Below are 13,238 nucleotides of genomic sequence, written 5' to 3' on the forward strand. Positions count from 1 at the left end.
AATACTGTTTATCGTGTAGGATTATTTGGAGAATAAGAAGTAATGTATGTCAAGCACCTAGCTAATTTAGTTGTTGGCACTGGTATTGAAGTAGCTAATACTTTTTAGTAAAACTTTTTTTTTATCTTTAGGATAAAAGATATCTTTAGGATAGACTTTACCTATCCATAACCATTAAAATAGTGATTCAGCCTATCTGGTCAAAAATATTAGGTGTTTTGAGTTTGTCAGTAACTTGTAATTTTTTTTGTATTTTTTTGTAATTAGTCACAAGTAATGTTTTAGTTTTAATAACTGAATGTAAAGGAATCTAAATGCACTATAGTAGTTGTTTTCACATCTATTGATGACAGTAAATTATTAAGATATTTTGTTTTAAAATCAAAATTATTTTTTTTCCATGTTAAGAGTTTATTATGTACTTGCAAGAACATTTAAAGCTAGACTTGGTCATTGATTTCCACCAGTTCATGCTCCTTTTTTTATTCCCAATATTTTACATTTTGAGACTGATTTTATAAAATATCATTAGCTGGTTAATTACACCAAAAATATAAATTATTATGAACTGTTGACAAATTATATTGGAAGAAATTTTCCTTTTCTATTTTTGTTACAGAACAAGTAGAAAGCAATGAAAAGGACAGCAAACCTGAGGAGGAAGAGCAAGTAATACGTGAAGATGAAAGACCTTCTGAGAAAAGTAAGCATGTACAAGCAAACCTGAAATTGTTTTAAAAATTGTTTCTGCTTTTAAGGCTGTAGAAAATACTCTTCTGTCCATGAAATGATTGTAAAATTTTTCAGTTTAAGTAAGCCACAGTAAAATCATTTTGTTGATGGTTAACTCAATGTTAATTATTTCATGTGCTTTATTGTTTTGTTTATTCTTTCCATTGTTCCATAAGAAAGATTTAAGCTTACTATTTAGTAAGGTACTATCTGAATATCTTGAGAGAAGTTGTTTTAGATTTTCTTTTAGATCATGGGCCTATAGGAATTGTGTCTGAGGTGATATGGCTAATGAAAGTATGTATCTCAGTTTATTTAAAGTTCTTAAGCCTTATGGGAAGGGGAAAACAATGTAACTGAATGTCATTAGGTTTACGGAAAGATCACTGGACCAGAAGTCAAGAAATTGGTATTCTGTAACTCTCTGTCTTACTGCCCTCCATCTGTGCATGTGTAAGTTATAATACAAGAAAAGTTGTGGAATAGAATTGGATTTTAAATCAGGCACATAGATATGGATATAGGGTGAGGTAGAGAGGAAAATTTATGGTCACATATAGCCATTTTTCTTTAATAAGTGTGGAGATTTTAATATTTTCTTTCTTATATTTTTTTTCTTTCAAAAAGAAACCAGATAAAACTTGCTTATGATCTCATGAGTGTTGTCAGTATTTAAAACAAATTTCTAAGTGAAGGTCTTTGAATATTTATTATTTACCAAATTGCTTTCCTAATAACATTAATTTTATTATTTTTATCAATATATATTTGCAATTTCTTAAGATATGTTAAGAGTAACTGTTGATATGTTATTTTCCTAAGGCTAATGATTAAGGAAGAATTTTTCCTAAATTTAGTGAGGAAAAAATATTACTGAGGGGAAAGAATTAAATAATTAAAGCTATGCACAGTTGTAGAAGTATGTGATATGAGAATGCATGCTGAGAAATCTGTGACTTGTGAATGAATGCTGTATTTTGTCAGAATTCATGTTGTATATAGAATTTATTAAAAGGAATGAGTTTGAGATGATCTCATATTGTTAGTTCATCTTCCATCTTAATAGGAAGATTTTGAGGAAAGAATGTTCTTTGTTCATGTTGTTCGTCCATTTGCTTATTTAGCCATTAGGAAGTTCATATTTAGCATATTGAAAATCATTTCAAGTTTAAAGCTAAAAGCTATCTACTAACTTTTCTGATCACAAAAGCAAATGATTGAGAAAGCTGTTTTGTAGATAGAAATAATATTTTCCTGAGGATGGAAAATAAGCATTAAAGTCTATAATAAAAGCATCTAATTGGTGTTGAATAAAAACACCTACTTTTTCTTTTCAGGTGAATTCTTTAGAAGAAAACGTTCTAAGTCAGAGGACATGGACAATATACAGTCCAAACGCCGTCGATATTTGGAAGAGGAATATGAGGCAGAATTTCAAGTAAAGATTACAGCCAAAGGAGATATAAACCAGAAGCTACAAAAGGTGTTAGAGATTATAAGTTAAAACCATATTAAATAAAAGGCACCACCATCTTTATTCTTCTAGGTTTTTGACTTTACTCTGTATTTTATTGACATATTCAGATTTCTCATAGAAACAAAGAACTTGAAGAAAGTGATTGGGCTTATTACCCTTAATTTAATTCTAAAATTCCTTGTGACTCTTTTGAAGCTAAATTGTTTTTGTTTTTCTAAAGATATGATACTAATCATCAAAATAGGAGAGACATTATGACTTCTTACTTGCTTTATACAAAACTGAGTATCAGTTTTCAGCTTTTTTTCCCTTCTACACTCAACTTCATTCTAGTAGGAACATTAGAGTCTCATATGTTAACATTTTAGCTTTTATAATTTTTTTCATAAGCTGATTTCATGACTGTAAGTCCCTGCATTCTAAGCTCTTTGTTATGTGTTTTAGGGTTAGTATTAAAAATGGTATGAACAAGGCTCTGGAAGGACTAGGGAAAAGGAATATTTAAAGTACAGGCATTGGAAACTTCTCACTGTATGTATTAGACTAGAGATAAAAATAATGAAAATATGAAGTATTTAATATATTTTTCAAAATGTGTTCATAAATGTCGACAAATCTTTTTTTAAGAGAAGAATAGGAGACTTGGGTGAAATTAATTTTTCAAAGCCTTACAGATTTAATGGTGAAATTATAAATAACCTAGGCCTCAAAGTGTAAATATCCCCATTAGAGAAAGGAACAGAGACAGTAAAAAAGTAGCTTTTTTTCTCTCGGATCTTTTTATCATATGGTGATAATAATGCCAGTTTAGTCTTTCTTTTAGAGCTATTAGAAATATGAAGATAGCTATGTGAAAGGATTTTGAAAACATCTGTGTATACTGAGGGTTTACTCCTCTAGGAAAGTGTTACTCAAGTGTGGTCCATGGATACGCACCATGTGTCCTCTTTATGGGTCCATAATGAGATAAATACAAAAACTGTGAGTAAATTTCATAGAGCAGTGAGATTCTTAGTGTCTGCTAAAAATATCATCTGTAACAGATTAGAAAATATTAAAATCTGGTCCTTCACCTTGTTTCCTCAAATCACAATAGAGGGTATGGGAGGAAAATATTAAAACTTCCAATTTCAAAATGTTTTAAAAATTTCACCCTCTGGAAATTTTCTATTTTTAGTACATTTTATTCTGTTACAGTAGATATTATATATAGGCAGAAGTAGAGGATTTCAACAGATATCATTGTGTTATGGATGCCAGTACTTTTTTTTAAACAAACTAGCTAATGTATTAGTACTGTCTTATGAGTACTTCAGAATATTTACTGTTTGCTGCTTGCTTGAAATTCCATTTTTGTAACAAAGGAATATATATTTTTAGGTTGTACAGTGGTTACTGGAAGAAAAATTGTGTGCACTGCAGTGTGCTGTATTTGATAAGACATTGGCAGAATTGAAAACACGAGTGGAAAAGATTGAGTGTAACAAGAGGCATAAAACAGTTCTTGCTGAACTACAGGTTTGTACAGTAAATTGCATATCCACATGTCATCATTCTCATAACTTACTTTCTAGTATATGTTTTCCAAGTTGACAATAAAGTATATTTAACTTATAAGTATTAGGAATAAAAGGAATCGCTATTAGTTTGCTCAGGCTGCCATTAAAAAAAATACCATCAACTGGGTGACTTCCAAAACAGAAATGTGGTGTCTCATAGATTTGGAGGCTAAAAGCCCAAGGTCAAGCTGCCATCAGGCTGTAAGAAAGAGTTGTTGCATTTGTCTCCTCTAGCTTCCTACGGTTTACTGACAATCTTGGGCATTTCTTGTCTTGTGGAAGTATCATTGTGATTTCTGGCTCCATCTTCACATAGTGCTGTGTCTGTATGTGTGTCTGCTTCCAAATTCCCCCCTTTTCTAGGGATACTAGTCACTCTGGATTAGGACCCACACTATTCTAGTAGGACCTCATCTTAACTAGAGTTGACTTTTAGACAATGTAAGGGTTAGAGGTGCTGTCCCCACTGCCTGCAGTTGAAAATCTGTGTACTGGTACCTGCCTCAGAAAATGAAGAAATTCATAAATGACTCACCCACAGCAGTGAACAGTTCGGATAGAATCAGAACTCAAACCCTAGTTCCTTTGATTTCAGTTATGGTGATCTCTAATTGAACACAGACTCTAACTCAATTTAAAGATCTGTAAAATGAAAATATGAATAGTATATTTATTGAAAAAAAATTTCCATGTATAATTGGACCCATGCGGTTCAACTCCATGTTGTTCAAGGGTCAACTGTAATTACCTCTACAATTACCTATTTCCAGATAAGTTTGTGTTCTAATACTTGGGGTTCAGACTTCAACATACTTTTGAGATATGTATCAACCCATGCCAAGCCTCAGAAATAATCTTGGTAGTGCATCTTCAGTATTTCTTCAGTCAGTGAAGAAAGGCTGGCATCATCTAAAATGCTGTTAAGTACTAAATAATGTTTGCTGTGATTCTTTTTATATTAATCTATTTCCTCCAATGAATTGTATTTTTAAAGACATTAGTTTGTTGATCTGTGTTTATGAATAATTGCTACTTTTAATTTTTTATTGAATATGTCTGTATATTAACACATAGTGCTTGAGCTTCTGATTAGTTGAAATGTGCACATGGTAGCATGTGTTAGTAATTAATTTCATTCCAAGATTAAGAAACTGGGAAATTTCATCAATGCATTCATTCTGTCAGAAGGGAATGTGTTTCTATTTGGTAGGTTGTCTGAAAAATGAGCATTGTCTCAGATGCTGACTTGAAAACCACTTATAGAGCCTTACTTACAAATAAGGGAGAAGTGTTTCATGAAAATAAAGTTGCGCAGTTGAAAGCAAATTGCAAGCAACTGTGACTAGATTTTAGGAATTATGTATCTCAGCCAACAAGTGTAGTTTTTTAATTTAATATTGTAAATTTTATTTAAAGTGAGACTTTATTAATAATAAGGTCATTGTAGTTATTTTATAATGCATCATTTAGGACAACACTATTCCTGTTTCTTACCTTTAGCGGGTCCTTATATAGTTAGTGATAGTGTTGTCTGATCATTACATTTTATTTTACTAGTACTATTTAGAATGTTGAATTAGAACTGAAAATGTTGGAAGATTTAAGAGAATAATTTCATTCATGGTTTGTTATCAGTCCCATGGCTGCATCTATGATTTTGTGCTTTTAGAACCTGAGATTTTAACTCATATTTTTAAGATACAAGTCTGTCTCTAACTTAATAAACCTTTGCACTAGCATATTTCTTTGTAGCCTTAGAATCTTAATCTTTGCAGCATCAAATCAATCATCTTCTCCACAAATAAGTCATGTTGTGGAGTTGCACATTGTTCCCCTTACTCAAAATTCTTGAATTCTCAGAAAAATCTTCAAGGAATGTCTTCCCATTGTTTCTTTTATTCACAATTTTTTAGTTCTTGGAAACTAATTCCTCTATATCACTTCACGTATACACAGTGAGTTGCCAAATTAAAACTTTTAAATTTCTTATAAAAGTCTGTCTTTTACATCTTTTAACTTTCTACAAGACCATCATTACCCAGTTCCTTGATTATAATAGCAGCCTTTTACACGACCACTTTGGTACTGCTTTTTACATCTTTACTGGTCCTTCTCAAGCATTGTATTCATCTTTCTAAAATGCTGCATGTTAATTCTCTTCTGTGTAGTTCAGTTTCCTCAGTTGTGTACCAGTTTAAACCTGTGTTCATTTTCTGATTTGTAACTTAGATCTCCTAGTTTTTGATCCACTTTTCCTAATCCCACCAGTTGCTTCACTGTCCTACAGAGTATTTTTTTTTTTAATCTTTATTTGTTGGCTGTGTTGGGTCTTCATTGCTGTGTGGGGTTTTCTTTAGTTGAGGCGAGTGGAGGCTACTCTCTAGTTGTGGTGGCTTCTCTTGTTACTGCACATGGACTCCAGGGTGTGCGGGCTTTAGTAATTGCAGCACATGGACTAAGTAGTTGTGGTTCCCAGGCTCTCGAGCACGGGCTCAGTAGTTGTTGTGCACGGGCTTAGCTGTTCCACGATATGTGGTGTCTTTCCAGACCAGGGATCAAACCTGTACCTCTTGTATTGTCAGGCAGATTCTTTACCACTGAGCCACCAGGAAAGCCCACTGCAGAGTGTTAATGCTCACAGTATTTTTATTTCAGCCATTTGATTTCATATTGTAGCTTCCATTCATTTATGATCTGTCCTTACCATGCCATTTATTTACATTTTACTCAGCCCGATTTAGTTCCCATCTCTTTCTTTGTTGTTCTGATATTTAGATATTTATGGAAGTAAAATTTGGATAGCAGTTACTTTCAAAGTTTACAGTTCAGTGTCATTTGGTACCTTCACACTGTTGTATGATCATCATCTTTATCTAGTTCCAGAACATTTTTATCAATCCAGAAGCAAACCTTGTATCCATTAAATAGTCACTTCTCATTTCCTTCTCCCCCTAGCTCTTGGGAACCACTAATCTGCTCTCTGTCTCTACTGAGTTACCTATACTGCATATTTAATATGAACAGAGTTATACAATATGTGACTTTTTGTGTCTGGCCTGTTTTTTCACAGCATAATGTTTTTAAGATTCATACATGTTGTAGCATGTATCACTACTATATTCCTTTTCATTGCTAAGTAATATTTATCTTTCTATACTGTTGAAAATAAATAGGAATTAATTCAAGATGTTAACTTGTGTATACATACACACACATACACATATTTTATTTATGTATTCTTCAGTTGATGAACATTTGATGAGCATTTAGGTTCTTTCTACCTTTTGAATATCGAAAATAATGCTGCTGTGAACATTTGTATACAAGTATTTGTTTGAATACTTGTTTTCAAATCTTTGGGGCATGGAATTGTGGGTCATATGGTAATTCTTTTAATTGATTGTAGAACAGTCAGTTGTTTCCTGTTTTATATTCCCACCAGCAATGTTGAGGTTTCCATTTCTCCCATTTCCTTGTTAACATTTGTTACTGTCTGTGTTTTTTAAAAATAATTATGACATCCTAATGGATATGAAGTGGTATTTCATTGTGATTTTGGTTTGTGTTTTCCTAGTGGCTACTTATGTTCAGCATCTTTTCATGTGTTGTTTAAACATCTGTGTATCTACTTTAGAGAAAATTTAAGTTATTTTTATTCCTGGATTTTTTGTTTTTGCCTTTTTATTGTTGAGCTGTAAGAGTTCTTTACATATTTTGGATATTGAACACTTTAAAGTACATGATTTATGACTATTTCACCCATTCTGTAAGTTTTCTTTTTACTTTCCTCTCTTGATAATGTCTTTTAATGCACAGAAATTTTACATTTTGATGAAGTCTTGTAGGCAACATAGAGTTAGGTTATGATTTATTATCCACTTTGCCAATCTCTGCCTTTTAACTGAAGAGTTTTTCATCTCTTTACATTTAAATTATTGATAAAGAAAGACTTAGTCCTACCATTTTACTTGTCTTTCACCTTCTTTGTTGCTTAATTCCTACATTATTGCCTTATTTTGTGATTTTTTTCTAGTGAACCATTTAAACTCTCTTCATTTTTCTCTTTCTATAAAGTTTTTATTTTTTCCTTAGTGATCACTCTGGAGATTAAACTTAACCTCTTGAATTAATACCTATTATGCAAAAAAGTATACAAAACTTTTCTTTCACAGTCTTGTCCTCCCATCTCTCTGGTGAATTTCTTAATTTCAGTTATTGTACTTTTAGCTGCAGAATTTATGCTTTTTAAAAAAGATATAATATCTGTCTCTTTACTCATATTCTCTCTATTAGTGAGACATTTTTTTCCTTTTTTTCTTTTCAAGTTATTTCTCAATGGTATCCTTTAGCTCTTTGAATAGATTTAAAACCATTTATTTAAAGTCTTTGTCTAGTAAGTCTTATGCCTGAGCTATATTTCTGTTAATTTTTTTTCTTTCTGTGAATAAACCATACTTTCTTACTTCTTTGCATATGCCCTAATTTGTTCATTGTTACTGTTTAAATGGATATTTTGAATATTGCAATGTGACAATTCAGAAAATCAGATTTTCCCCTTCTATCTAGGGTTTGCTATTGCTGCTTGTTGTTGTTTGCTTGATTAGTGGGTTTTCTAAACAATTTTTGGAAAGTATATATTCGTTATTGTGTATGGTCACTGAAGTCTATGTTTTGTTAGCTTAGTGGTCAGCTGATATTTTGACAGTTAACTTAAATGCTCAGACAGTAAGGAATCCACTTGCAATGCAGGAGACCTGGGTTCAATCCCTGGATTGGGAAGATCCCCTGAAGAAGGGAACAGCTCATTCCAGTATTCTGGCCTGGAGAATTCCATGGACAGAGGAGCCTGGCAGGCTACAGTCCATGGGGTAGCAGAGTCAGACATGACTGAGCAACTTTCATTTAAATGCCTGGAGCCTAAAAAATAAAATGGTTACTCTCCCAAATGTTTGCAGATTAACTGCATTGGGGTACTCTTTCAACACTTAGGCTAGACCATTTACAACCTGTTTTATCACACTTGCCTTATTCTTCTCTTCCTGCTTGCATAAATTCTGAAAGCTAGTCTGAGGTGGCAGCTTAGGGTCTTTTCAGGCCACTTGTGAGCTTGCATTATGTCCTGAACATTCAGATAGTGTTCTCAATTTCCTGAGATGGGTGAGAGCTTTTAAAGCCCCCTTCTGCCATGTGTCTTCTTTCCCAACCTTTTCCATCTCAGGCATTTCTTTTCTTTTTTTAATACTTTTTATTTATGTTAGAGTATAACTGATTAATAGTGTTGTGATAGTTTCAGGTGGACAGCAGAGGGACTCAGGTATACATATACATCTGTCATTCTCTCCCAAACGCTTCTCCCATCCAGGATGTCACATAACATTGAGCAGAGTTCCTTGTGCTATACAGTAGGACCTTGTTGGTTATCCATTTTAAATAATAGCAGTATGTACATGTCTGTCCCAAACTCCCTGACTAAACCTTTCCTGTATCCCTTCCCTCTGACAATGATAAGTTCTTTCTCTAAGTCTGTAAGTCAGTTTCTGTTTTGTAAATGTTGATTTGTATTATTTCTTTTTGGATTCTGCTTGTAAGAGATGTCATACAATATTTCTCCTCCTCAGTCTGACTTTACTCAGTATGAAAATCTCTAGGTCCATCCATGTTGCTTCAAATGGCGTTATATCATTCATTTTTATGGCTGAGTAATACTCTGTTGTATATATGTACCAGATCTTCTTTATCCATTTCTCTCTCAATGGACATTTAGGTTTCTTCCATGTCCTGACTATTGTAAATAGTGCTGCATTGAACATTGGGGTGAATGTGTCTTTTTGAATTATGGCTTTCTCTGAGTATATGCCCAGTAGTGGGATTGCTGGGTCATATGGTAGTTTTTTTAAGGAGCTTCTGTACTGTTCTCCAGGCTTCCCTTGTGGCTCCGGTGGTAAAGAAATCTGCCTGCAATGAGGGAGACCTGGATTCCATCCCTGGGTTAGTTTAGGAAGATCCCCTGGAGGAGGGAAAAGCTACACACTCCAGTATTCTGGCCTGGAGAATTCCATGGACTGTATACAGTCCATGTGGTCACAAAGAGTTGGACACGACTGAGCGACTTACACACACATACATACCATTCTCCACAGTCGCTGTATCAATTTACATTCACACAAAGAGTGTAAGGGATTTCCTTTTCTCCACACCTTCTCCAGCATTTGTTGTCTGTAGATTTTTTTTTGATGACCATTCTGAGCAATGTGAGGTGATATCTCATTGTAGTTTTGATTTATATTTCTCTAATAATTGGTGATGTTGAACATCTTTTCATGTGTTTTTTGTCCATCTGTATGTCTTTTTTGAAAAATGTCTATTTAGGTCTTCTACCCATTTTTTGATTGGTATTTTTTTTTGTTTTGATATTGAGCTGGATAAGCTGTTTTTATATTTTGGAAATTAATCCTTTGTCAATTGCTTCATTTGCAAATATTTTTTCCCATTCTGAGGGTTGTCTTTTCATCTTATTTATGGTTTCCTTTGCTGTGCAAAATCTTTTAATTAGTCCCATTTGTTTATTTACTTATTTTTCATTACTCTAGGAGATGGGTCAAAAAAGATCTTGCTGCTATTTATCTGCCAGTAGGTTAATTGTTGAAAAGAAGTATTTGATTACTGTAGATGTAGCTTCCCTTGTGGCTCAGCTGGTCAAGAATCCACCTGCAATGCAAGAGACCTGGGTTTGATTTCTGGGTTTGGAAGATCCCCCAGAGAAGGGAAAGTCTACCCACTCCAGTGTTCTGGCCTAGAGAATTTCAGACTCATATGTACTATTGGTTAGGGATCTTCTGTGATTTATAGATATGTTTACTATTAATATATAATTCTCAGTGAGAAAATTAAGTGTGGTTCCAACTATGTTAAATAATAAGAAATGCAAGCACATATATTCAGAAATATGCTGGTTTGTGAGCAAGGAGGAAAAAAGCCAATCTTCTAAAACTTAAGAGTGTTTACTTTGGGTTTTGAAGTCAAGGATTATACAACAACTTGTCTTATTTTCTTTGCTGTTGACTGTCTTCTGAGGATCCTATTACCCATAGATTTCTTGTTATGTATGCACAGGTTCCTTTTTAATATTATAATGCCATTTGATTTCTGTCTCATTTTTGCTTTTTTTAGGCCAAGATAGCCAGGTTAACCAAACGCTTTGGAGCAGCCAAAGAAGATCTTAAGAAAAGACAAGAAGTAAGAATTTCTATTCTTGGATAGTTGATATTTAGCTTTAAGTGGTAATCTTAGGAGGTGCTGACCTAGGAGGAAAGAAGTCTGAAATTTTCTTTTACACTGTGTACTTCCTGCATGTTGTTTCTGGAACTTCTGCTCATTAACCCTTTCTAATCCTCATTGTTTTCATATGAACATCAGTACATGTAATATGTATATGTAAGGCATTCTTGAAATTGTATTTTCTATCCATCTTTAAAATTAAGCTTTGGGGATTTGCCTTACCATGTTTCTCTCAGGCATACCTTGGAGATACTGTGGGTTCAGTTCCAGACCACTGTAGTAAAGCAATTATTGTGATAAAGCAAGCCACAAATTTGTTAAAAAAAAAAAAAAATGTTTCATTAAAGAAAAAAATACATAAATGTTACATTAATTCTGTAGTCTTATTAAGTGAGCAGTGGTATTATGTCTGAAAAATCGTTTAGATACGTTTTAATGTACATACCTTAATTAAAAAATGCAAAACATAAAATAATTGCAGTAACATCAGAGATCATTGGTCACAGATCACTGTAGACTATAATAGGGTCTCCCTAGTGGCTACATGGTAAAGAATCTACCTGCCAATGCAGAAGATACAGGTTTGAGCCCTGGGTCAAGAAGGAAATGGCAATCCACTGCAGTATTCTTGCCTGGAATACCACATAGACAGAGGAGCCTGGTAAGCCACAGACCATGGGATCACAGATAGTCAGACACAACTCAGTGACTAAAACAACAACAAATAGCAGTATAATAATAATGAAGAAGTTTGAAATATTACAAGAATTACCAAAATGTAACACAGAGACAAGAAGTGAGGAAATGCTATTGGAAAAATTGTACCAAGCTTGACGCATGTTGCTACAAACCTTCAGTTTTTTAAAAATGCAGTGTCTGTGAGGTGCACTAAAGCAAGGCATGCCTGTATTTGCCAGTGTAGTGGTTTAGTCTCTTATGTCCTGCAAAACAGTTCAGTATTACACGGCCTCAAGTAGCCCAGTTCTCCTCTTCCTTTCTTACTCCATGTAGTTTAGTACAGGTGTCGTAGCATAGCACAAACTGTGGTCTGCAGTTAGTCTTTGCTTTCTGTTGTTTCCTTAGTTATTCTGTAATATGGATTTTTAGTATAGCATTGTACATTGCAGTATTGTTTTTAGTTGAATTTCTTTTCCTCTTTTTTTCATTTGAGCAAGTTACATTTCTTTGAGTCTTGATAACTTTATTGCCTCAGTTCAGTTCAGTCGCTCAGTCGTGTCCGACTCTTTGCGACCTCACGAATCGCACTTTATTGCCTAGTACATAGTAATTTCCAATAGTAGTTTTTTCAGTAGTAGTCATTATTCCTATAGATATTTCTGTCTTGAGTCATTTTCATATCCTGTTTACTTGACTTTTTAAAACAACTCATTTTGAAATGATAGATACACAAGAAATTGGAACAATAACACACAGACTCCTATGAACCCTTCACTCAGCCTCACTCATTGGTGAAATCTATACCCATAGTACATTATCAAAACCAAGAAATTAGTACAGTTCTATCAGATAGTTTTGTAGACTTTATCAGTTTCCTTCAGGTTTTACATAAATTAATTATGTTTATCTGTGTGTTTGTCTGCAATTTGATCTCATGTATAGATTTATGTAACCTGCCACCACAGTTCAAGATACACACCACACAGGGATACCCTCCTGCTTCTCTTTTACAATTTCAACCGTGCTTTTACCCTACCCTTACCTCCTGTTTTCTGGCAGCTACAAATCTGTTCTGCATCTTTATATTCTTTGAACTTAAATTTTTAAGCTCTGATTTATCTTTTCTTGAGCAACTGACAGTTTGTTTACACAGGCTAATCATCAAATCCTCATTTGGCCACACCCAAAGATTTTTTTATTATGGTCTTCTTCACTGATGTAATTACATTTCTGATTTTAAACTCTAGTTTCTCAGCTTTTAAAAAAAGTTTGTTTTTTTTTTTGGTCACACTATAAAAACTGTTTCTTCTATTAGAAAATTGGTATAAACCTTTATTTGCTATGCCTGAACGAAACATAGGGTTTTGAAATTTTTCCATTGTTTTTTACAATATGATTTTCCATTTTTTTCTTTTCCTCCTGTGTCTGAACTAAGTAGTGCTGCCCACCTTGTATTTTTCCAGTGTTTGTGCATATCTCATTTGTTATCAGAACTGTTTTCCAGGTCTTACTTG

The 13,238-nt window shown here is 33.5% G+C and overlaps 1 protein-coding gene across 9 annotated transcripts in view; it reads left to right on the forward strand.

Moving 5' to 3' along the window:
- Window positions 1-13,238, forward strand: part of ATF7IP (activating transcription factor 7 interacting protein) — a 115,173-nt gene that overhangs the window by 62,378 nt on the left and 39,557 nt on the right. For all 9 annotated transcript variants that reach the window (XM_027541393.1, XM_027541390.1, XM_027541397.1 and 6 more), the window contains 4 exons: window positions 620-703; window positions 2,070-2,215; window positions 3,590-3,727; window positions 10,939-11,004. In XM_027541393.1, coding sequence (XP_027397194.1) covers window positions 620-703; window positions 2,070-2,215; window positions 3,590-3,727; window positions 10,939-11,004 — 434 coding nt within the window. The remainder of the gene's footprint in view (window positions 1-619; window positions 704-2,069; window positions 2,216-3,589; window positions 3,728-10,938; window positions 11,005-13,238) is intronic.

The sequence above is a fragment of the Bos indicus x Bos taurus genome, chromosome 5 (genome assembly GCF_003369695.1).
Source record: "Bos indicus x Bos taurus breed Angus x Brahman F1 hybrid chromosome 5, Bos_hybrid_MaternalHap_v2.0, whole genome shotgun sequence".
NCBI classification, from domain to species: Eukaryota; Metazoa; Chordata; class Mammalia; order Artiodactyla; family Bovidae; genus Bos; species Bos indicus x Bos taurus.